Source organism: Arvicanthis niloticus, chromosome 21, assembly GCF_011762505.2.
Source record: "Arvicanthis niloticus isolate mArvNil1 chromosome 21, mArvNil1.pat.X, whole genome shotgun sequence".
In the NCBI taxonomy this organism is placed as follows: Eukaryota; Metazoa; Chordata; class Mammalia; order Rodentia; family Muridae; genus Arvicanthis; species Arvicanthis niloticus.
In genome coordinates this window covers 19253991-19279698 of record NC_047678.1, presented here as the reverse complement: position 1 = coordinate 19279698, position 25708 = coordinate 19253991, and the positions used below count along the sequence as shown (strand labels likewise).

The 25708-nt window shown below is 42.8% G+C and overlaps 2 protein-coding genes across 2 annotated transcripts; both read right to left on the bottom strand.

Annotated features, from left to right (window-relative positions):
* Positions 1-2568: 2568 nt before the first annotated feature.
* On the bottom strand, positions 2569-3099 carry LOC117693657 (proline-rich protein 23A-like). The gene has a single exon (XM_034484378.1). It carries the CDS (start codon positions 3097-3099, stop codon positions 2569-2571), a length of 531 nt encoding a protein of 176 aa, XP_034340269.1.
* A 14005-nt stretch (positions 3100-17104) lies between these two features.
* On the bottom strand, positions 17105-17896 carry LOC117693872 (proline-rich protein 23A3-like). Its single transcript, XM_034484652.2, has one exon. It carries the CDS (start codon positions 17894-17896, stop codon positions 17105-17107), a length of 792 nt encoding a protein of 263 aa, XP_034340543.1.
* Between the last annotated feature and the right edge of the window lie 7812 nt (positions 17897-25708).

The following is a 25708-nucleotide window of genomic DNA, read 5'->3' as shown; positions in this document are numbered from 1 at the left end:
GACCAAGTCCCAAGTCTTGAGTTCCTAGTTCCTAGTTCCTAGTTGTACTCCTCTTGTTCTCTTCCGAGTGTCTAATGTCTACTCCTACTCCTAGTGTCTGTATCTCTGTTGCTCCAAATTGTTCTCCAAGTTGTTCTCTCTAAAGTGTCTGATTCTCTGTTCTCTCTTCTGTCTGCCTCTTGCCTTTATATGTCTCACTTCTAAACCATGCCTTTTGGTCACGCCTTTAAGTCCTGCCCTTAGGTCTTGTCTCTAAATCTGATCTCTAAATCACACCTTTAAGTTACACACCTTTAATCTCACACACCTTTAACTTCACACACCCAAGGAAAATCCTGGGTATCTAAAGCAAGATATTATCAGAGTGTGCTCAGCTGTTGTAGGCTATTGTAAAACAAGTCTCATGTCAGGGTATATCGCTCAAGATGGCTGCAAAGCTGATAGCCGCTTTCTGCTAAAAGTTGGCTCCCAACAGAGAGAGAGAAGAAGGAAAACAGAAATACCAATCCATTCTTTTCTCTCTCTCTTTTTCTCTAACTTTACTTATTTCAATGCCTGTTTTAATGATGGTTCTTAAACGAGTTAACCTTTATTGTAGCCCACCACCCACCAGAGGTAGTGGAAAAGACAGGATACTGGGGAAGTGGACCTGTTTAGAAACGTTTTTTGGAGAAACTGCCCGCTGTGTAGTTTGGAAATAAGCAGATTAGTTCACAGGTCAGCCCCAGCAACTTGATCCACTGGCAAAGACTTCCCAAATATGCTATCAGTCCAGGTTGGTAGAGACAGTGTAGCAGCAGGTGGTAGGACTTAGCAGGAAGAAGCAGGCAGGAGGGATTTGGACCAGCAGGGATATCAAAAGCTATGCCTCTCATGACAGAGCGAAGATCAGGGAAGAGGAGAGACCAACAAGTGTTTTGCTGTGCAAGCAAGCCAAGCTCAACCTCTTCTGCTGTCTGTCCAGTCCTTTTTACACTGCCTCCAAACATCAGATGTCCTGCATGGGTCTTGCCTAAGCAGAAGTCTTGCCTGGCCTTAGCATGTGTCTTGCCTCAGCAGGTGACACTGTCTCAGCTGATATCACTCTGTCAATCAGCCTGAGTCTGTGGAAGTGACAAGAAACTGCAACATACCACTAGACATATTTTTTTGTGCATTTTTCTCTATGGAGTCCCTACTAATTGGCTCAACTATGCAATACAAGGTGGACTGATACCTTCTTGTTGTTAGTGGAAGATCCTTTATCACATGTTCTGTTTCCTGATTGCTTTAGGAGAATATTGTTTTTTCTTTGTATGTTTCAGGGAATTGTTCCTTCATGAGTCTGCTTTAGCAAAACCCATCCAACCCAACCAACTAACTTTCCAAAGAACCCTTAAGTGTCATCCCCTTTCATTCTCTCTCTCTCTCTCTCTCTCTCTCTCTCTCTCTCTCTCTCTCTCTCTCTCTCTCTCTCTCTCTCTCTCCCCAGAATTGTTTTTAAAAGAGAGGGTTTCTGTAGTCCAGGGTGGCCACAAACTCAGAGATCTGCCTGCCTCTGCTTCCCCAGAGCTGTGACTAAGTGCATGTGCCACCTGCCCCAGTCCCAACACAATTTTCAGCCTCCATACCATGTCAGCTTCCTAAATTTCAGCTTCAACTTTAGAAATTGGTGCTTCCATGTTTCCGTGTTTTTTTTTTTTTTTTTTTTTTTTTTTTTGACTATGGGCACCTGGAAGCTTTAACCCATGATGTCTTCAAGATAAAAGCTTCAAGAAAATAAAATTTAGGCTAAAACTTTACAAGTAATATTTTATTTCCAAATATAATGAGGCACATTCTATAATGAATGAACATTTCGTACAAGTTTGGTTTACAGGAGAAAAAATTGTTATTAAGTTAAAAGTATAAATGAATGTGGAACAACAGTAACACCAACACTTTCCATGAGTCTAATGCTAAAGTCAGTATGGGAACTTCAGTCAAAAGGGAAGGTCCATCCAGTGCGTGCTGAAAACAGCTGGTTGACAATTTGCATCAAGTCTCACTCACAGGAGACTGACAAGTGAAGACTACTCCATCAGGTGAAGGGGTGGCTCAGAAGAAGCAAAGAAGCATCAGAAATTTAGGGCTCAAACTACCTTCTCCTTCTATAGTATTTGTCAGTTTCTGCAGAGAACAGCTTGAACCAACCCAGACTAGTCTTCATTCAGTCAGGGGAAAACAGAAGGGACAGACACTGGCAGCAGAGCATCCCAGTGGTTTCTTGGTTTTGGAGAAACAGGAGAGGATGACAGGGTTCTTTCCAGGAACCACCATTGCTGGGGAACTGGAAGGTTTTCAGATAAAGCCTGAAGTCTGACAATTCATCTTCTGGTTTTTAAAGGCAGATTTTTTTTTTTTTTAAACTTCCAAGGTCTGATGTGGTGTCTCTCCTCTTCTTGAAGTCTGTATCTTCTGTCTCTCCTGTGCAGCAGAAAGCACTGTGTGCACACAGACTCAATGTCAGGTTGTTGGGTATCCACAGGAGCTCTGGGAATCCAGATAAGTGTCAAAGTCTCTGCATGTTGCTGGAACAGTCCATTTTTCCTAGAAGAGGCGCCTCCTGGCCTTGCATGGAGGGCGAGCAGGTCTCACAGGACTCGGAGGGCGCTGTTCTTGGTGACTTGGAGGAGATGGAGAAAGAGGCTGCAGTGGTGAGTCTGGAAGAGGCTCCAGCATGCTTCTTTGGAGGCTCCAGTTGGACCATGGATCATATCCCTCTGCACTAGGAGAGACTGAAGGACTCAGGCCATCTGGGACTTGACCCTGAAATGAAGAAGATGAGAGATGAAGCCCTGGGAGCAGGCCAGCTGGAGCCTTCATCCATGGCATTCCTGGGTCAGAGGTATTTCCCAAGGTCTCGATGTCTTTTATGGAAGCACTGAAGTATGCTGGCTGGACGTGTATGAGCTCCTGGTGCATGTCCAGGAGAGTAGACCCAAGTGGGCTGGTGGTCGAGATCTCATGCTGTTCTTGCCAGGTCAAGGGCTGAACAGGCTGGTGTATTTGGAGGCGAGGACGCTTGGCAGGATTGGATCCAGTGTCAGCGCTGGTGCTGCGGGGCCTCACTCCAAACATGTTGTGGTGATGTGGGCAGTTGGTGGCTGGTGCCCAACGAGGTGTGATGCAGGTGATAGACCTTCGATCTGTTCTTCTTGCAAGCACAACTGTTGTCTGGCTGGCTTTTGGAAGACAATCTGTTGTCTCTCTAGGAGATAGCAGATGTGATCAGGATTAGCTGATCAGGAGTGTTGGCCTGGAGAGAACCTGGTTGTCTTTATATATGCCTGGCTTCCAAGGAAGCTCCGCCCAGGCAGGGCGGGACCTAGAAACCAGGCTTGCAGAGGGTGTGGGGGTGGGGAGAAGGATTGTTGGGAATTTCTGGATTCCAGAGAAGGAAAACAGAATCACTCCTTGAGCGTCCTTATGATTTACCTTGCCTTTATTTGTGGCATCACACACAGGAACATTATTTTTCCACCCCCTGCCACATTGTCATGAACTTTTTGTCTCACCCCTACCTAGAATTCTCTCTCTCTGTCTCTCTCTCTGTCTCTGTCTCTCTCCCCCTCCCTCCCTCCCTCTCTCTCTGTCTCTCTCTGTCTCTCTCTCCCCCCTCCTTCCCTCCCTCCCTCCCTTTCTCTCTCTCTCTCCCCCTCCTTCCCTCCTTTCCTCCTTCCCTCCCTCCCTCTCTCTCCCTCCCTCCCTCCCTCCCTTTCTCTCTCTCTCCCTCTCCCTCTCCCTCCCCCTCCCTCTCCCTCTCCCCCTCCCGTCTCTCTCTCCCTCTCCCTCTCCCTCTCCCTCTCCCTCTCCCTCTCCCTCTCCCTCTCCCTCTCCCTCTCCCTCTCCCTCTTCCACTCCCCTCTCTCTTTCTCTCTTTCTCTCTCTGTGTTTCTGGACATGTGCATAGGGTGTGGTAGGGGAATGTTGGGCGTTTCTGGGTTTTAGAGGAGGAATCTGCTCTTGGATGTCCCTATGGTTTGAATTGCCTTTATTGTGGCATCACACACAGGAAAATGGTTTTGCCAGCCCCTACCAGGTTGTCATGAACTCTTTGTACCATCCCTAATTTGTAGGAGGGGACCTAGAAATTTTCTTCATTCGCAAAATAAAACGAAAATGGAAATTACCAAAGGGAAACTTCACTTGTTCCTTGGAGGTCAAGCTTGGTACTTAACACCAGTAACGATATTTTTATGTGACTGTTTTTCAATTACAAAATCTATCTCAAATTTGTATTATACTGAAGTATATAATTGATCTGGGAAAATCCATCAGTGATTGAGTATTTACCTAACATTGAGGCTACTGGATTTGATCCCCTGAAACAGATCCCAAAAGGATTCATGTGAATACTTTAGAACATCCACAGCCCCAGAAGCTGGGAGGTGATATCAGCAAGATTATGAGTTCAAGGGCAGCCTGCTTGCTACACGGTGACTACTAGGTCAGTCTGGATACATAGTAAACTCAAGACTAGCCTGGACTAATTGAATCATGTCTGAGAAAATTAGTTCGTCCACCAGTGGGGGGGGGGGAAGTTTCAAAATTAAATCCTTTGTTTGTGTTGAAAATGATTGATAATTATGCTCAGATCTGCTAGATTTCTAAGTGGCATTTTTGAGCTTTTATTATATTTATGTGCCTGAGACTGGATACCATTTTTTAGGCTCTCTCTCCTCTCTCTCTCTTCAGTCCCCTGTTAGAGCTCATTCTCACACATACCAGACAAACACTACAGCTCAGGGACACAGCCTAGCCCCTTCTTTTGCTATGTTTCTTATTTATTTATTTATTTATTTATTGACTATATTTAAGAGGCCTCTGGTAAGTCAGTGTGGTTTCTGGTGCACTTGCTGAGAGTTGCTATGTAGCCCTGAGAGTGTACCACACATTTCATTTGTATCTTCATTGAGTTTTTTTCTAACCATTTAAATGTTATCAATGCAATTACTACATGAATATACTGATATCCATTGGTGAATAATGTTCAGTGACAGGAGGACAGTCCTGTGAGGATTCTGTCTGCCCTGCTGAGTAATGACAGTCTCCTACATGTATAAGATAGACTTTGGCATGACTCATGCCCCATTGCCCTGTCTGTCCTCTTTACTGGCTCTGTCCATTTTCCTAATTATGTGCCACTATATTTCTGTGACATTGAAAATATTTTCAGTATTTCTTTTTCAGAAAGAGTGTCAAGTATCCAACCCAATTGTTCTAAAACACACTGTGTAGCTGAGGATAATCTCAAACTTCTGGGTGACTTCTCTTCAGCTCCCAAGATCTGGTTTACTTGTGTCAAGATATTTCTACCTCTAAAGAAGTGGATTAAGGTTGGGCCTTCCCACTTCAAACAATTCAATCAAGAAAAGTTCCTCATAGTTGTACTAGACAGCCTTGTGTGTTTGTCAGTCCCAGATGGAGACAAGTTCATAACCAAAAACAGCCAACAGGCACTTCCTGTGTCAAAAGTTTTTACTCATTTTCTCATTCTTTTTTAAAAAACATGGCCGGCTGTATAACACATTTAGGAATACAAGGCCTTGACCCAGTCCTTCTTTAACTTTTTTAACTGATTTGGGACGGTTAATCTGTGAGTTAAGGGACTATAGCAAATTCATGGCTTTGAGTTTATTGTTAGGAGGTTTCCCATATTTTATTTAGAAATAGCTGAGAGGAGTGAACAGACAACAGTCCAGGTTACCTTACATGGATAGTTGGTTTTCAAAACGTCAGAAGTCCATAGAATTGACGTTACAAAAATTTATATATTAATGTCCATTCTGATTAGAGACCTGTCTGCTCCTGACAGCTTCCTGTCGTGAATTCTAAGAAGAAATTGAGCATCCTTGGAGTTACTCCAGTTGTGTGGTGACAGCCACTAGGCAAGAATTGCCTCTTTCCATCTACAGACAAATTACTGTCCAGAAAAGGACACACATGCAGAATAGTCGACTGATTATATCTGCCTAGACAGAGTAATCAGCCCTTAATAATCCTGCACCACTAAGGTCTGTCAGATGACTCTGGGCCAGAAGGCTGAAGATTTGATGCTCTAACGTTTGGTAGTATAGGGGCTTTTCAGGTGTTCAGCGGTCTCTATAAATTGGCTAAGTTTTAGAAGCTATGTTTAGTGCTTCCCATAACTTCAGTTAACTCAGTCATTCTGGATTTCTGACAGGGTTGAAGACCTATAGTCTCATAGCCAATCCTGGCTATTTACTTTGAGAGAAAAGATCTGAGTAGATAGTTTTCAGCTGGCATTCATTCTAAAGCCAAAAAAAAAAAAAAAAAAAAAAAAAAAAAAAAAAAAAAAAAAAAAAGCCAGGATCAAAAGTAAGTGTTTTAATTAGAAGAGATAACAGAGGTTCTGGTTAGTCAACAAAATGATGGACTGGGTATTAGGACTATCTTGTACCTCACTGGTACAAATAGGAATAATTATGCTCTAATTGTATTTTGAGAGAAAAGTTTTACTTTAACAGGAAGGGTGATATGTAGGAGGAGCTAAGTGGGAAGGAGTACTGAGAGGAAGAGATGGAGTAAGGAGAGAAGATGAAGGAGAGGAGAAGCTAGGTGATGAGAGAGAGAAAGAGAGAGGGGGCATGGAGGCAGATGTTCACATGTCTCCACCAGTCAAAGATAGTTTTTATATCTAGGTTGGGTATTGGGTTACGCTTCTGATTGAGCATTACCAAACTTATAAATCCTTTGATTAACATTTTAAAAAATTGTATAAAAGCAAAAAGGAAAGGGGGGGCACGGGACAGGGGTTTTCTAGGGAGGGGAAATGGGGAAAGGGGATGGCATCTTAAATGTAAATAAAATATAAAATAAAATTAAAAAAATACACATGCATACACACACACACACACACACACACACACCAAAACAAACCCCTCCCCCCAACCCCCCCAAAACAAACAAACAAACAAACAAAAAAATATGGCCAGGTGGTGGTGGCACACGCCTTTAATCCCAGCACTTGGGAGGCAGAGACAGGTGGATTTCTGAGTTCGAGGCCAGCCTGGTCTACAGAGTGAGTTCCAGGACAGCCAGGGCTACACAGAGAAACCCTGTCTCAAAAAACCAAAAAAAAGAAAGAAAAAAAAAAAAAAACCCAAAAACCCATGTATTTATTTGTTCATGGCCCTGGTAATATACCCCTGTTAGTTCATATATCCTGTAGGCATGCAAGAACTTGGAGAGAAGAGGGTGTCAGATGATCTGAACTTGGAATCACAAGTGGCTAAGAGTCATGTGAATGCTGCAAACTTAGTAAGTCTTTTTAAGGTAGTGGTTCTCAACCTTCCTAGTGCTCTGACCCATTAATACAGTTCCTCATGTTGTGGTGACACCTCCAACATAAAAGTATTTTTATTGAGACTTTATAAATGTAATTTTGCTACTGTATTATAGTGTGTAAGAATCGGATATCCAGAATATCTGATAGGTGATCACCAGGCAAGAGTCACTCAAACCCTCAGAAGGGCTGAGAGCCACTGGTTGAGATCCATTCCTCTAAGTGCTGAGTCATCTCTCCAGTCCCTCAGTCTTTGTTTTTATTTCTCTGACACAGTGTCTCATGTAGCCCTGGTTGTCTATGAATGTTCTTTGTACCTAAGTGTGTGCAAACTCCTGACCCATGGGCCTTCAGCAATGGGCCTTTAAGTGGGATCTCAGGCATGCACTACAATGCTGGGCTTTTCCTCAGGTTTTCACATGTTACCTTTTACACACAGTTCAACTCTTTGGTCTACTTAGGAAGGGTCCCTGTAGACAGTGCAGCCTTGAACCTTGGTTCTCTTCCTTTGTGCCTTCAGTGCTCCTGGTAAAGCATGCTCCCCCGCACCCAGCACAACTTAACCTCCTGATCCGGATGTAATGGATTATGTAAAGCTAAGAGACTGTGATCCAATGTCAGTTTTCATGTACAAACCATGGTCTTGTTCTATGTTATTCAAAACTTGCCTTTGCCGCTGAACTCAGTCACCTTCAGTGGAGATGTGTGTGTGTGTGTGTTCACCTGTGTGTGCAAGTGCATTCCTTTCACATGTTCCCATGGAGACCAAGTTGGCTTTGAACTTGCTATGTAGTTGAGACTGTGTTTTAACTTCTGCTCCTTCTCCCTTAACCTGAAAATTTAGGTAAATCCCAGTACACTTAAGCTTTTTAAGTGTACCGGACATAAAGGTTTAGTTTGACAACACTGACCCATTTCAGCGTAGTTAATATGCATAACCAATTAATAGTCCTATCATAGTGTATTGAAAACTTAATCCTTTCCGACTAAATGCCATTATTTCCAGCATTATGTAGGCTGATATTTTCTGCTGTGTGAGAATTTCTTTGGCCTCTCTAGTCTGCTGCCCTGATTTGTGGAGTCAGGGGCAATTTCACACAGTGTATATTTTGTTCGCTTTTGTTTGCTTATTTTTATTCTTCTTTTAGAGACCATAGCTCAACTGCAGTTTCCCTTTTCTCCCCACCCCACAGTCTCTCCCCCAACCTCCCTTTTCTCTCAGCTCCCCTCCACCACCTCGCTACAGAAAAGAGCAAGCCTCTCAGGGACATCAGCCAAACATTGCATGAGAAGGTGTGTAGTAAGACCAGGCACGTGTCATCACATCTCATCAAGGCAAACCAGTAGGAGGGAAAGGGCCCCACAAGCAGATAAAGAGTCAGGCACAGCTCTCATTCCTACCTTTAGGATTCCTACAAGGACCCCAAGCTACTCAGCCATATCATATTCATAGAGAACCTAGGTCACACCCCTACAGTCTCCCTCATCTCTGCCAGCTCTTATGAGTCTCAGTCAGTTGATTCTGTGGGCCATGTCTCATGATGCCCCTGACCCCATGGTTCCTCTGATCTTTCCCTCTTCTACAATTTATATTTTTAATATGCTACATTTACTAAAACATTGACACAGAAAATTGATACAAACAGTTGTAATTAAATTAGTGCATTTTTTTGGGTCAATTTTTGTCTCCAGATCTTTGATTTATAGTCCCTTAAAGTCTCTCCCAATTGTAAACTAGTGATTGTGTACATTTATTGGTACCGTGTGATGCTTGGGTAGATATAGGCAATATGAAATGATTAAATCAAGCTCGTAGGTCCACTTACTACCTCACATTCAAATCTTTTTGTTGTGAAAAACCTTGAAAATATCCCTTCACTCCAGTTGTGGTGGAGCATGCCATTAAACTCAGTGCTTGGGGTGTAGAAGCAGGAGGAGCCTTGTGAAGTTGGGGCTAGCCTGGTCTACACAGAGAAACCTTTTATCTCAATCAAACATAACAGAACACAATACTCAAAGAAACAATCTCTTTAGTAATTTTGAAGCGTTCACTGTATAATCATTAATGTGTAGCCATTTCTTACAGATTAAAACATTCCCCCCAGGCATAGAGGAGACTGAGAAGGTTGAAGAGATGGGGATGGGTCACCAGTGTCCTTACAAGGCTGTTCCCAGACAGGTGCCCAGGACAGGAGATGCTGGTGTCACTGTTGGAACACTGATGCAGGACACTCCGTGGTGCAGCCGCCTGAGTCAGCCATGTTCTTGTAAGTGACTCCAGTCTACTCCTGGGTTCACCCAGCTGGACTCTGATGGAATCAGTCCTTTGATCCATCATTTTCCTCCTAACCCACTATGTGTTTACAATACTGTCCGCCTAGATGTGTGCCCGTTTATCCTCCTCATCGCTGAGTTGTCTCATTTAGGACAGTCAGACCAGAACAACGGATACACAGTCTCTGTGCAGCACTGAGGGCTGCTGACTTACCTCTGTCTTCTGAAGGGTTCTAAGCATCTCTAATCTCATCATGCCTTTTATCCGTGTTCCAGGTAGGAATCTGATCACTTCTCTTTTCCTATATTAAAAACTTTAGACTTTATATAAATGCACCCCCGTAAGTCCCCTCTCCACCTCTGATATTTAGCATTCTGGAGTTCTAGCCAGGGAACCCAAGCACCTTCAACCTTTGCACCTTTATCTTTCTCTATTGTTGAAGCTGCTTCCTCTGAGTCTTTCTGTTTCCCTTCAGGTGTTCACGCTGGGCCTTGTGTTGTCTTCCACAACACTGTTACTTTTAGGTGGTCTTTCCTGGTGCAACCTCTGCCTTCTTTTCAGTACCCCTACCCCTCAGCCAGTTCCTTGATTACTTGTGGCTTTTGTTGTTCTTCTTCTTTTTTCATTATTTATTTTATTATTTTTGAAATTATTGAATATTTTATTTACATTTCAGATGTTATCCTCTTTCCCCATTTTCCTCCCACTCAGAAACCCCCTATCCCATCCCCTCTCCTATCCTGTTTCTATGAGGATATGCCCCCATCCACCCACCCACTCCCACCTCCCCTCCCTCGAATTCCCCCACACTGGAGCATCCAGCCTTCACTGGACCAAGGACTTCCTCCCCCACCTATGCCTGATACTGTCATCCTCCCCTACATATACAGCTGGGGCCATGGGTCCCTCCCTATGTGCTCCCAGGCTGGTGGTTTAGACCCTGGGAGCTCTGGTTGGTTGGTATTGTTGCTCTCCCCATGGGGTTGCAAACCCTTTCAGCTCCTTCAGTCTTCTCTCTGACTTCTCCATTGGGAACCCCTTGATCAGTTCAATGGTTAGTTGTGAGCATCCGCCGGCTTTCGTTCTTCTATGTAGTCATTACTATAGATGATTTCAAAATATGATTATTCTTCTAAAAATAGGTATTTTTTATATCCATTTTGTACCAATTTCATTCAACCCAACCCAAGTCTTTCATCTTTCACTCCAAGAAATCCTGTTTTCCCATCTTTTCCCATTATTATTGTCATTATTAGTCCTCCCCCCCCCCCCCCCCCCCCCCGTGTGTGATAGTCTTACATACCCAAGGCTGGTCTTGATCTCCATATGTATCAGAGGATGACCTTGAGCTTCTGAATCTCCTTTTCCAACTTGCCAAGTGCTAGGATTATAGGCGTGTGTGGTTCATATTGTACTGGTGTTTGGATCCAGGGCTTTGTGCATGTCGGAGCACTCCACCAACCGCTGCCTCCTCAGTCTCTATGATTTTTTTTTTTTTTAATGAGAACTCTCCTTCCTTCTCTCTGTGGTAACGCTGCCCCTCCATCCTCTCAGTGCCCACTCTCACTGTCCATAAGCATCTGCTAGAACAGCTGTTGCTCTCCACTGGCCTTTCTCAGTTTTCTATCTCTGACTTATCTCATGGGTTGTAGGTTTATGAGGGATTTCCCCAGTTCTGCAGTACTTCCATTAATTTTTCCCTAATTTGTTGTTAAATGTCTTCATCACTGTTGTATTTCAGTGTTTATGTATTAAATGTTTAGAAGCTTCGTAGAGGTTTGGTATTTCCATGGTTTATCTTTTCTCTTTTATGGCCTCCACCAAATCTTATCTATCAGCCATGTTTGTAATGGATACTTTTTCTACCACCTGAAGGACTGCTTCTCCTCTCTCCTATTTTTCTCTTCTAGCGCTTTCTTATGTGGTCTTTGATTTTTTGATTAAGAGCTTAAAGCCTCTGGACTATTATTTCCAGCAAGAAAGTTAGTCCTGGGTATAGTGTATTCTCCCTGGAGAAGACTAGTTTGCCTGTAGCCCTGCCTCCCACATGCCCAGAGTGTGCTAACCCTCCTCCCCAAAGCTTTTCATGCAACTGCAACACATGATATGCCAGTGTCCATATTGCTTTGTTATTCATTTTATTTATTTATTATTTATTTTTTTCCCTTTACCTTCTCCCTCTTGCTCTGGCCCCACTTGCTCTGGCCCCGCTCCGGCCCAAAGGTTTTTATTTATTTATTATATGTAAGTATAACGGTAGCTGTCTTCAGACACCCCACAAGAGGGCATCAGATCTCATTATGGATGGTTGTGAGCCACCCTGTGGGTGCTGGGATTTGAACTCATGACCTCCAGAAGAACACTCAGTGCTCTTAACCACTGAGCCATCTCACCAGCCCTTTGTTATTCATTTTAACAGTGTCGATTATTCTTTGATAAACAATGTATCTTGTTCACATCCACCTCCCAATCTTCCTTGTCATCCCCAGCACCTCTAACATGTCCCCTTTCCTACTTTATGTCTTCTCGGCCTCCCCTTCCCCTTCTTTCTATAACCCACGGAGTTCATTTGATGCTGCCTGTTGTAATGGAGACTGATCTCATTGGCTTGATCTTGCACATGTCTTGTGCAGGTAGCAATAGCTACGATGGTTTATGATGCAGTGGCCACATTGGATCTATTAACTCAGCATTTTATAACACTTCTTCTCTTCCTCCTCTTCCTCCTCCCACTCCAGGTTTTTATTGTCTTTCTTTCCACCCTCTCTTCCGTGATGTTCTCTAGGCTTTTATCATGGTGTGTGTCCAGATAGCTGATACAGATGTGCCATTAGGGCTGAACACTTGGTAGCCACTTATTCTTAGCACTTTTAACAGGTGTTGGCTTTTGTATTAACTGCTAACCATGGCAGAGAGACGTTTCCGTGGCTAAAGTTGAAGGTAGCACTAGTCTATATGTTTAAATACACATGTATATTTATACATATACATATGACAACATGCCTAGTTACCAATACAGCAGTGTTAGGTTCGACTCTAGGACCTTTGACTTCCAAGCCATTGATTTTGATCACCTTTATGTGTCCTCAATGCATGAGTTCCCTCCAGTGGAAAAAGTCTCAAAGGCAATATGAAATCAGTTGTTTACCCCCATACCCTCCTAAGCACTATTGCACCAGAGGGCATATCTTGCCTGGCAGGTTAGTACTGTAGCATGTAAAGTTTCCAACTGGCTTACAGCATGCATTGCTTTTATACCCAACATCTACCCCAATTAGGGGCCAGAAAGGGAGTAGTAAATCCGGTTGTTGGCTAACTGGCTGGCATTTGTTGTACTGAGAATAAAAGATGTGGTGATTGAGATTCCCATTCCTATGAGGAGCTGAACATTTACCAGCTGTTAAACTGTGAATGAGCAACTGTGGCACTGCTTCAGTGTTAGATCTATATTCTTTTAGAGAGAGAAGCTGCAAACCTTCTAAAGGGAGAGTTTTGTATATGTGCCAGGGCGTTGTTTCTGTGCAAGTGTAAGAATTATAAATGTAGGAGGAAAAAGATGAATTCCTATTTTCACACTGTGTCCACCAAACCAAACCAAACCAAACCAAACCAAGACAAACCAAACCAAACCAAACCAAACCAAGACAAACCAAACCAAGACAAACCAAACCAAACCAAAACCAAATCAAGACAAACCAAGACAAACCAAACCAAACCAAACCAAACCAAACCAAACCAAACCAAACCAAACCAAAAACAAATCAAGACAAACCAGGACAAACCAAACCAAACCAAGACAAACCAAACCAAAAACAAATCAAGACAAACCAAGACAAACCAAGACAAACCAAACCAAACCAAACCAAACCAAACCAAACCAAACCAAAAACAAATCAAGACAAACCAAGACAAACCAAACCAAACCAAGACAAACCAAACAAAACCAAGACAAACCAAAACAAAACCCAAAACAAATAAACCCCCAAACCCAAAAACCAAACCAAACCAAAAGCTTTAAAAGACAAAACAACAAAAAAATCAACCCCAAAACTAAAAAACCAAAACAAAACAAAAATAAAAACAAAACAAAAAACCAAAAACCAACCCAAAACTAAAAAACCAAACCAAACCAAATCAAACCGAAAGCAAAAACCAAAAAAATCTAAACCAAAAAAAAAAAAAAAAAACCCAAACCAAATCAAACAAAAACAAACAAACCCCAAAACGAACAAAACAACAACCCCAAACCAAACCAACCAAAGAAACAACAACAACAAAAAAAACTAACCAAAATCCAAACAAAAACCCTTGTAAGCAATGAGGTAATCCAATACAATGAAGAACAAATATTTTACAAAAAGATAAAATGTGCTAAAGTAGCATCCACCAACAAGCCCAAGCTTGGGACTTTAAAGGAAAGTGTTTTTTTTTGTTTTTTTTTGTTTTGTTTTTTTTCAAAACAGGGTTTCTTTGTGTAGCCCTGGCTGTCCTGGAATTTGGTCTGTAGACTCAGCTGGCATCAAACTCTCAGAGATCCACCTGCCTCTGCCTCCTCTGAGCGCAGAGATGGGTGGCATGTGCCACCACTGCCCTGCTAAGTGGAAGTTTTAAAATAAGAAAGCAAACATCCTGGAAAATGAATACAATCTTGAAATGAGAATTTTTTTTTTCTCACAGAAACATTATCAATAGCATTCTGGGAGGAATTAATTATGTCACAACTACGTCTTATAGTGTTATTATGAGCAGGGTAACGTGGATGAGAAGTGTGCCCTTGTATGTTCATGCATTTGCACATTTGGTTCCCAGTGGGTGGCACTATTTGAGGAGGTTCTGGAATCCTTAGGAAGTGGAATCTCACTGGAGGGGAGTCACTGGGTGTGGCTTTGGGGATTTTTATAGCCTTCTGTCCTCTCTCTGCTTCCTGGTTGTGGATGTTAAAGTTAAGTTAAAATAAATTCCTTCTCTCTTATGTTGCTTTGGGTCATGGTATTTTATCACAGCAAGGGAAAGGTAACTGATACACTGAAGTCATAAGAGGTAAACTGAGCACTGCCATCGTATATTTGGTTGGATTTTCAACATGAGGCCAGATGAGATACTCTGAGACGGAGTCTCTTTTGTAGGATTTCAGGTAAGAGATAATTTTCAATAACCACAGTCAACTACATTCAGCCAAGCCAAAAAGAAATAATATCCTCATAGGCACATTACAATCACACTATGTGACATGAAAACCCAACAAATATTTGAAGTAAAATGAAGCCAGATGTGGCTTTTTCAGATTTTACACACCTAGAATCCTGGGACTTGGGAGGCTGAGGCAGGAGGATGAAGAGAGTTCAGGACCGGCCTGGGCTACACAGAACCTATCACAAAACAAAAACAGGCCAAGAATAAAACACTTCAAACCCTCAAAACTAAGATGTGCAACACCCCCATGTAAAAAATAGTGATGTTTTGGTTAGACAACCAGACAAAAAATGATGAAACACTGGATTAATAAATTTAAAGTAGTCAAATATTATGCTAGAATAACTACATGTAGGATTCAAGGCCTAGGGGAGAGATGGGGAAGAGACACCACAGCCGAGGCTAGAAACCTCGTCAGTCCAAGGAACATGCTTAGGAGATAATGAAGTTTCAGACAGAAGCATATGAAAAGGGAGAAGAAAGTGCCAGAATCTAAAAGGCAAGCCTGCAGGGAAAGGCCCTTGGCCACAGGTGGAACTAAGAAGACTGGTTTTAAAAACTGATTTTTTTGGTCTATATACTGATGACCTTCCATTCAGCCTGCTTTTCTTTAAATTTCTGGATTCCCAGTCTTTTTTCTTTCTTTTTTTTTCTTCTTCCACCAGTACCTGGAATGCAACACTGTGTTGGAGTCTACTGTACATTTAAGAATTATACAGTGGTTTATTGTCTATTGATTTCCACTCAGTCATTCCTATTTCAGGTAATGAATATAAAATGAAACATTTTCAAGCATAAATTCCTAAGAATGTTCGGGCTTACAGAACCAAGGCAGGACAGACATAATGGAGATATAACTGTTAAAGTGTATTTCTGGGGCAGGTGGGGTGGGATCATCAGGTAGACGTATTCACTGTACAAGCCTGATCCAGAATTGATCCCCTGAGTCTGTGGTAAAGGGAGAGAACTGACTCCCCAAGTTGTCCTGTGATTTTTCACAGGTGTGTTGTGGCAGACACTCGATGGCACACAAAGTCCTATGCTCACACTCAACTCACACACACTCACTCAAATATACATCAATGATAAATTAAACAATTAAAAGGAAGCTGTATGTAAGAGCTACACTCTGGCCAATAACCTTAGCTCCTAGGGTAGTTCATGAGGAGGATTTCATTTTCAAGGTAGGTCTGGGCTACAGAAAGAGTTTAAAGCTAGCCCGGGTAACTTAGTGAGACCCTGTCTCAAAATAAAGAGGAAGGGGAGAGCTAGGGATGTATTTGGATTAGAGGGAGGGCTTGCCCAGTAAGTGTGAGACCCTAGGTTAAATCTGCATTAATGCAACAAAGAAATTAAAAGCAGATAAGTGGCCTCTAGCAAGATAAAAATTGAGGTTAGCCCGAGAACAAAGAGGGAATTTGGTAAAGTAAGTTGGTAAATCTGAACAGCCATGACTTTTGACTCACCTTTACCAGTGACATTTTATTTGTAAAACGAGATAAATATGACAATTGCATACAAAACATTACAAATTAGGTTTATAAGAGAAAAAAATCGGCTCAGAATTTAAAACAAAACAAAACAAAACAAAAAACCGTGGAATAATAGTAATGTAAACCTTTTCCACCAGTTTAGGTGAAACCTTGATATAAAAGAGAAACCCAAGCGTGGCAGAGTGGCACAAGCATTTGATTCCAGCACTTGGGAGGCAGAGGCAGGTAGATCTCTGTGAGTTCAAGCCCAGCCTCTACTACATAGTTCTAAGAAAGCCATAGATTTATAAGGAGATCTTGATTAAAAACAAACAAAACAAAGATAAAAAAAAAACAAACAAAACAAAACAAATGCATATCCCAATGCATGCTGAAAACAGCCGGTAAAATTCACCATAAATCTCATTTATAATATAAGAAGGCACTGAATATAAGACTATTCCAGTAGCTTTGGAGATGGCTTTGAACCCTGTACATTCAAGTGAACCGTTATAGTTCGTCATGGTATTGGGTAGTTTTCCAGGAGAGTAGCCCAAAACAACAAGGAGGTAGATAAGTCGTGTCCAAATTCTTAAAAAATCATGGGAAAACACTCAAGGACACCAAGAGCATAGGACACCTACTAATTTCTTGGTTATAGACGAAACAGAGGGTGTCGAGAATTTACCACTTGGATTTCTAGGAATCTTTAGGGCCCTCGGGAAGAGTCCTTTAGGTCAGCAAGACTTTATTCCGACAACAGGCGACTAAGTGCCTTGCATTTAGTGGTAGAGAAGCCCCTCACTCCTAGGACATTAAGGATTTGTGCAGGGCAGTTCATTCATAGAACAGTCGCTTCCGGGCCTTGCAAGGGGCCCTTGGAGAGCATGGAGGGCGTGGCGGATGCTCCTCTTGGGGACTCCGCGGAGGAGATGGAGGCAGAGGCTGCAGTGGTGAGCTAGGGAAAGGTCCCAGCAGGTTGCTGTCCAGTTCATAAATGGACCTCGGAGAATATCGCTCTGCTCCAGTGGAAGGTACCAGAAGATATGGCTCTGGGACGCGGTCCTGAGACCAAGGACTGGGCACCCCTGTGATGGAGGAAAGGCTCTCAGAGGCCTGACCCTCTGGAGGCCTATCCCAGGGCGCCAGGAAGTCCAAGTCTGCATCTTCATCACAGACATCCTCTTGGTAGAAGTACTCACAGAAGGTTTCTTGCTGCAGGCCATCGAGGTGATCCTGGGGCATGTCCGGGGTACCGGCTCCCTGCGGGCTGGAGGCCACGAATCCAGATTGTCCAAAATGGGTGGAGGCTTGGAGTCCCTCGGGGACCAGGAGAATGGTGTGTCCTTGGAGCGACACTTGCAGGACCGAGGAGGGCTCTGGCTCGAGCAGCAGGTCGACGCCGTCCAGGGGCAGCTGCAGGGCGCTGCCCGGGGCCAGGAACACCACGGAGGTGAGCGCGCTGCTGGCGGGTTCGCCGGGCGCTTCCAGCTCGGGCTGAGCCAGGGGCTCGGGGCGCGCGGGCTCCTGGTGGAGGCGGCGGCGCTTGGCAGGGCTGGGTGCTGGTGGCTGCGGTGACCAGGAGGGCGCGGGGTCGGCGCTGGGGCTGCGGGGCCTTAGGCGCATCATGTGGACGGCGCTGCGGGGCTGGAGAGGCGCGGATGCGGGGTGCAGCGCGGGCAGGTGCGACGGCGCGGGCGGAGAGGCTGCAGTCTCGTGCTCTGGAGCCCGGCGCTTGGCCTAGTGGATATTGCGCACGCACGGTGGGTTACTCACTAGATGCCAATCAATTTTCAAAAGATGAACCGGAACCCAAGTTAAGACGGAAAAGGTCAGGCTAGGCTGCACCTTTGGAAGCCTGAGTCCTGGAGGCTCCGCCCAGGAGTGTCAGGCTGACCAATAGACTTGGTTGTAGTTGGGAAATACATTTTTTGACCTATAGGAGGCAGAACTGGTTGCGCAGTTAGTCTCACCCGGAATAGAATTTCAAGATGGCTCAAGATTAGAACTTCTATGGTTTCGGGCATTCTAAAAAAATCACTAAGAAACTTGCTCCCATCCCACCAAACCCCTCTTAGTTAAATGCCACGTGAAATTGCTTTACCGCCGTTTAAAGAATGGGTTACTCTGGTAGCCGGGGCGGATGTGAGATGTGAAGTACTCACAGCTGAAATTATCTTTGTCCCGCCAATAAATCACTGGAGCTGGAGGCGTAGGTAAAGGAAATCTGTGTTTGAGGCAAAGATGAGCTGCAAAGTGACACATGGGCTCAAAAACAAAACAAATCTGGTCCAGAGAGGGCTCAACAGAACTCTCATTGCCTAGCCTGATGAACTGAGTTCGATCTCAGTCTTACATGGTGACATGCTGTGGCACACGCATTCACATAGAATATAAGTGTAATAAAAATTAAAAAAAAAATCAAAACCAAAAAATACCTTTTTGGGGGGGGGGGGTGGGAGAAAGGGTCTTTTGTATGCTATGCTTCCTCGACTTCTTATCTAGAACACTGTGACTTTGAACTTTTAACCTTCTGCCTCGGGACTCCCAGTACTGAGATCGTAGTCATGCACCACAAATTACGCCATACTTTAGACTTGAATGCAGCCGGACTTTCTTGTACCACTTGCATGCTCTGTCTTTTGTATGCTATGCTTCCTCGACTTCTTATCTAGAACACTGTGACTTTGAACTTTTAACCTTCTGCCTCGGGACTCCCAGTACTGAGATCGTAGTCATGCACCACAAATTACGCCATACTTTAGACTTGAATGCAGCCGGACTTTCTTGTACCACTTGCATGCTCTGCTTATGGATCCCCTGCAACTGAAGCTATAGATAGTTGTGAGCCAAGGTGAGGGTGTTGGGAATCAAACCTGAGTCGGCTGAAATATCAACAAGTACTCTTCATGGCTGAGGCGTCTCTCCAGCCTCCCTCCTTCCCCCTTTAAAAACTGTATTATTATTATTTGTGTGTGCGTGTGTGTGTGTGAATTTTTTTGCATCATTTCTACCCCCTTTCTCCCTTGTCTTTCTCAAATTTATGACCTCTTCTTTAATTGTTGCAGATGTATCTTTATATGTATGTATAAATGCAGTCTGCCGATTCTATTTAGTGTTGCTTCTATGCTTATTTGTTTAGGGCTGACCCCTTGTGTTTAGATAAACTACCTATGGGGCTCATACCTGAAGACTGATTCTCTCTCACCAGCTAGTTCTTGCCTACAGTTCTTCATCCCTTTCATCTCTCACCCACATTGGCATGGCAACTGGTGTTTTCACTGTGCAGGCTTTGTTTAGGTGACCATATTTTTTTGAGATTTCATTGGTGTAGAGTCAATAATAGAAGACACTATCTCGTAGCAGATGACCCAGTTCTCTGGCTCATTCTTATCTATCTATCTATCTATCTATCTATCTATCTATCTATCTGTTTATTTTAGGCTAGGCAGCGTTTCGCCATGTATTACTGGCTGGCCTGGAACTCATTCTATAGATCATTCTGTCTGGCCTCAGCATCCACAGAGCCACAGCAGCCACCCACAGAGATCTGTCTACCTCTGAATCCACAGTGCTGGGATTAAAGTATGGACCACCAGATCCACCCCGCTCTTAGAATCTTTCTGTACCCTCTTCCCTGGTGTCCCCTGAGCTTTTGTTGTAGGAGTTGTGCTGTGTATCTCTGCTGCAAGATGCTTCTTTGATGAGGGGTGAGAGCTACATTTATCTGTGGGTTAAAGGGTACATATTTAGAATGCAGCCAGAAGCTGTACTGCTTGAGGAAAGTGACTGTCCTCTAGGCTGTCTTCCTGGGTCTGTTAGCCATGGTTAGTTGGTAAGGTTTACAATACTGGGCCTGAATTTCCTCACATCAAGCATGTTTTAAGTGCAATTAGACCGCTGTTGATTGCTCCCAAGATACAAATGCCATTATTATACCCACTGGGGCTACCTTGCCATATTGGTCTTCGTTATGGCTCATAAGCTTTACGGCTGGTTAGAACTACTGACTGCTGTCTTGCATTGGCATCTTGCACAGCACTTTTGGCTGCTATGAAATCCAGTCCTTAAGGAGGACATTTCCAGGTGAGTTCCAGCTTGATTCCTATGTCTAAAGTGTGTGGGCCTTTTTTAGCAATCACATCTCACCTTCAGGTTCTGGGAGGTAACCCAGGGCAGGAGCAATAACCTTTGTTATTTTGAGAGTGTCCTCGCCCGGCAGTGGTGGCCCACACCTTTAATCCCAGCACTTGGGAGGCAGAGGCAGGCGGATTTCTGAGTTCGAGGCCAGCCTGGTCTACAAAGTGAGTTCCAGGACAGAAACACACAGAGAAACCATGTCTCGAAAAACCAAAAAAAAAAAAAAAAAAAAAAAAAAAAAAGTGTCCTCCATTCCCCTCATCAACAATATGAAGGGAGGTTTCCTATGCTTGGTGCTGGGGTTAGTCTATGGCTATCTGTAGGTCTTCTTCTGGCCTGATTTGATCAATTTTTGCTATTCAGGATTTAGGATATTCTGACCAATACGTGCATGAGACTGCTCATTCAGACCCAAAGAAATGTAAATTCTTAGCCAATTAGTAGCTCACACCTAGAATCCCAGCAGGTGGAAGGCCGTTGGCAGAAGATTTATTAGACAGTTATTAGACTATCAACTCTAAGGCCAGTGTAAGCTAAGAAAATTTTATGAATATTGATTGGTCTTGTCTTTGGTTAGAGAAAATTTAGTTTTTAATGTAGCTTAAGTCAAAAGTTTAAATTCCAGTTTCCTGATTGCCTGGACTCTATGGGGTCTAGGCATCTTTAGAGGCAATTGACACCGTAGTTAGATCCCTGGCAGAATTGTTGGGGGAAAGGCAGGACACAGAGAACTGAAGGGAGGAATGATGGGGTGGGGGAGGGTAGTGAGGTCATGGCTCTTAGAGAACCGAGAACCGACTGCCTCCACTCTACTAAACCAGTGCAATTCCTAACTGCATTCTAAATATTTACCCTTATACTCACAGATAAGTGCAGCCACTCAACAAAGAAACTTCTCTTGGCAACTGATGGAGATTGTTACAGAAAAACAAAGCCACACAAAAAGCAGAGGAGTAATCCTGAGGAGCCCACACAAAGGATACATCTACAACCCACCCAGCTCCTGCACCTACAGCAGGAGGTGGAAAGATTGTAACAGTCAGAGGACCAGGAAACCTGCTGTGAGAACGAGTCTCCTAGCAATCACAGGGAAGCCGCAGCTGTGATACCGCCACAACATGGCTGCCTAAACAAGACCGGAAGAAGCACGCTGCCAATGGGTACACTAGAAGCTTGCTGCCAGTGGGTACGCTAACATGGAATAAGGTCTCCCATCCGTAGGCAACAAAAATTAGAGCAACCAAGGAATGCTGAGAGTGGGAGAAAGTCTTCTCTGTGGATGAGCCACTTAACTGGTTATCCAATACCAAGTGATCAACCCTGAGGTCAGACATATACAAGTAACACTAAAAAGACTGGGCACATTGGGTTTATATATTCAGTCACATATATATGGAGATTGTGGAGGGGAAAGGATATGATCAAAATATATTGTATTAAAAAAGTAAAAAGAAATTAACATATACTTTACTTGAATAGTAATTGGAACAGAGTAACCATAGAACCCTGGGGACAATTCCTGGAGAGCAGCAGGTTTAGTTGTTAATTCTCCCATCCATCAAAGAGGACAGGGATATGGACATTGCATCCCAGCATCCCTGTTGTATCAGTCCTGGAATTGGACCACTTGTGAAGTTTGAATATTAGAAGTATGTCCTGAGTGTCAGACAGTATGTATTCCCTACAGTTTGGCTCTTACTTGTGTTTGGATCTTTGGAAACCAGGAAGGGGTAAATGTAAAATTCACATATGGAGCAGAAAGCTAATCTTCCTTTAAGCCCCAGGTTTTTTTTTTTTTTTTTTTTTTTTTTTTTTTTTTTTTTGTTCAGAAAGAAATCAGTAGAAAGCACTGATGACAGAGGCTCAACATTTTCCTGTCAGGTGTTACAGAGACTGAGGAGGAATCCAAAGATCCAAGAGAAACCCACTCTTTTTTTTTTTTAAATGATATTTTCTGTGGATTGGGCCAACCTCATACGTGCTAGGAGAACACTTTTTACTACTGAACTATATACCAAGCCCAATGACTCATTTTTAAAAACTGAAACTTTGAGAAAATATTAATTTAATTAATTATACCTTAATTCAGTGGGATGTAACAGATACATCTCCTATGATTAAACATACCAACCTGAAGATATAGGTTGTCAAAGGCAATAAAAATACCCAAATGAGGAGCCCCATTCAGTACAAATGAATGCCTGTGCAGCCTGGGAGCAGGCTTCTCATCTGCAGCCATGAACTGTATGACAAATAACACTTTGAATGAAGTGAGAGGTGCAGACGTTATTTCATAATGATAATCCCAGCTAAAGCACACACAGGTGTAGATGTAACTGAGACATTTCCAGACACAAACTTAAGACTGATTGCACCATAGAGGTCACGGAGGGAAGGATCCTTAGGAAGTACTGTGGGCTCCAGGTGATAGGTAAAGCCTGGTTATAACAGAAATACTCAGGAAGCTAATAATACAGGAGGACTGCAAGTTTAAAGCAAGCCTGCCAAGAAAACAGAAAAGAAAAAGAAGATTGTACTACAGCAAGAAGCCACCCGAGGATGGACAGGATGGTAGAATGGAGAGCAGGGATGAAAACCAGGAGAGAAACTGGCAAAGCATGTTCAGATTTAAGTAATAAATATTAATGTTCAACAGGGGAAAAAAAGGCTAGCATCTTGTTGATTTTTAGCTTTAGCAATAACGATTTATTTCATTATAAAAACATAGGCAAACCTGTCAACAATAGACATTTAAACATTAGGAGTAAAATAAATCCAAACAGCAAACAAATAAAGAAAAACCAACCCCAAATAATACACAGCCCCTCCCTACAAAAACACTACAGGACGGAACAGTCTTGTATGGAATTACAGAAAAAAATCCTTTGGAATAGCAGAAATGTAAAGAACCTTAGTCTTGCCACTGAAAGTCACTACAGAAAAAAGACAGCACAGGTTCTGGAGATATGGCTCAGCAGTTAAGAGCACTGGCTCTTTTGCCAGAGGACCTCTGTTCAATTTTCACCACACACATGGTAGCTTACAACCGTATGTAGTTTTAAGGGATCTGATACTGTCTTCTGGACTCCATAGACACTATACACATGTGGTACATAAACTTCAGGCAAACACTCACACACATAAAATAAAAATAAAACCTAGGGCTACAGAGATGGCTCAGAGATTAAGAGCACTGGCTGCTCTTTCAGAGGTCCTGAGTTCAATTCCCAGCAACCACATGGTGGCTCACAACCATCTGTGATGAGATCTGATGCCCTCTTCTGGTATGTCTGAAGACAGCAACAGTACTCACATAAATAAATCAATCTTTAAAAAAGAAAAATCAAACAAAATAAAACACCCAGAAAAAGACATCATAGAAAGCCTCGCACACAGAAAATACATGTAAAATTTAATATTTAAAGCCTCAAACTGCCTCTTTACTCATTTTCTCCTCCCACCCATCTGCTTCCGACTCTCCGGAAGACCATGTAAAATTTACAAAGGCCAGAAGCCTCAACCCTGCTTTCATTTGTTATATCTTCCTAGTTTTGTAATAACATCAGTGGCTCAGGGTTCCACAGAGCTCTCATGTGAAGACATCTAAATAATTAAGTTTAAAATGTTAGTTCATTTATTAAGTCAGACTTTTTTTTTTTTTTAAGATTTATTTATTTTATGTATGAGTGCTCTATCTGCATGGACACCTGTGTGCCAGAAGAGGGCATTGGATCACATTTTAGATGGTTGTGAGCCACCACGTGGTTTCTGGGAACTGAACTCAGGACCTCTGGAAGAGCAGCCAGTACTCTTCACCGTTGAGCCATCTCTGCAGCTCAAGTCAAATATTTTAATTAGTTTGGTGAAGTCTTTTTAGTTATGCAACCAAACCGACACAGAAACCCCCTTTTATGATAAGAAACATCAGCAAGTAACTTCTTAAACAGGAAAAGGACTACTGGCCAACCATAACTTATCAGATCTCTTAAGACAGGGCTGCCCTTCCCAAACACTTGGCTCTGCCTGGACATATCTAATGCAGATCATTAAGGAGAATTAAGCTTCTCAGAACTGGCCTGTGCCAGTTTCCTCATTAGAAGTATCATCGACTATGGAAAAACCCAGGCAGAGATTATTAAAGAAATTAATATTTTGTTGGATGTCAGATAAAATATGAACTATTTTATACATTAGGAACAATAAACAAAATAAATCAAGATATTGTAATTATTCCTATAAAATATACTAATCTTACAGTTATCATAGCCTGAGAAGTATACAATTCTTCACAATATGATAAATTAAAAAATATTCAAGAAGGCTAGAGAGATGGCTCAGCAGTTAAAAGCACTTGCTGTTTTCCCCTGGAGTTTGGCTCTCAGTGCCAACACGGAGGATCACAGATCTCTGTCTATGCAGAATCTGACTTTTTTTTTTTTTTTTTCTTCCTCTGTAGGGCACCAAACACAGATAGGAGCAGCAAACACACATGCAGGCAGAAACTCGCACACATGACATAAAAATAAACGGGACATTAAAGACATACTAAAAGAAATGAAACCCTTAAACCAATTAAATACTTGGTTCTTATGGAACACCAGTACCCCCAACAAAACAAAAGAAAACAAAACCAACTACGATCACCACCATCAAAATTGAAAACAAAAGCAAGCTCCCAAACCACAAAATGGTGAAAATATAAGTTATTTAATCACTTAACAATTAATAGAAAAAAGGACAGCACTTTATAAAAGCAAACAAAACAAAACAAAACAAAACAAACAAAAAACCCCAAACCAAACCAAACCAAACCCAAAATTCATATGGTAAACCTATCAACTAGAGTCAGCTCAAGTGAGTTAGAGCCTTGATAAGGAAACGCTCTCTAGGACAAGGACAGGCACAAAGCAGGAAGATTACGGCCACACGCTGCACATTGATATAGCTAATTAATCTCAGAGGGATGAACGGAAGGGTGAAGTTTTAAGGAAAATTGTTGGAGCTAAAATTTGAGGCACTATTTGGGATGTGCAGTTACGGGACAGTGACTTCTGTATAGAAAAGACCATATGCGGTCAATTCAAAGACCAAAAGTAGGTGATTTTCAAACAGCATGTTTGAAAACAGCATGGCCATGATTTTTCATTCAGACGTTCTTCTAGCCAACCACCGATCCAATATTCTGCATTCTGCCCACTTCAAAACCACGAGAGCCATCTTAACCTTGTAGGCTCTGTAAAGACACACAACGGCTTTGGGAAACAGTTCTGTTCAGGGCATCAAGGATTTGTGCAGGGCAGT

Coding starts and splice junctions, on each gene's coding strand:
- LOC117693872 (XM_034484652.2), bottom strand. CDS start 17,896: ATGATGCGCCTAAGGCCCCGCAGCCCCAGCGCCGACCCCGCGCCCTCC.
- LOC117693657 (XM_034484378.1), bottom strand. CDS start 3,099: ATGTTTGGAGTGAGGCCCCGCAGCACCAGCGCTGACACTGGATCCAAT.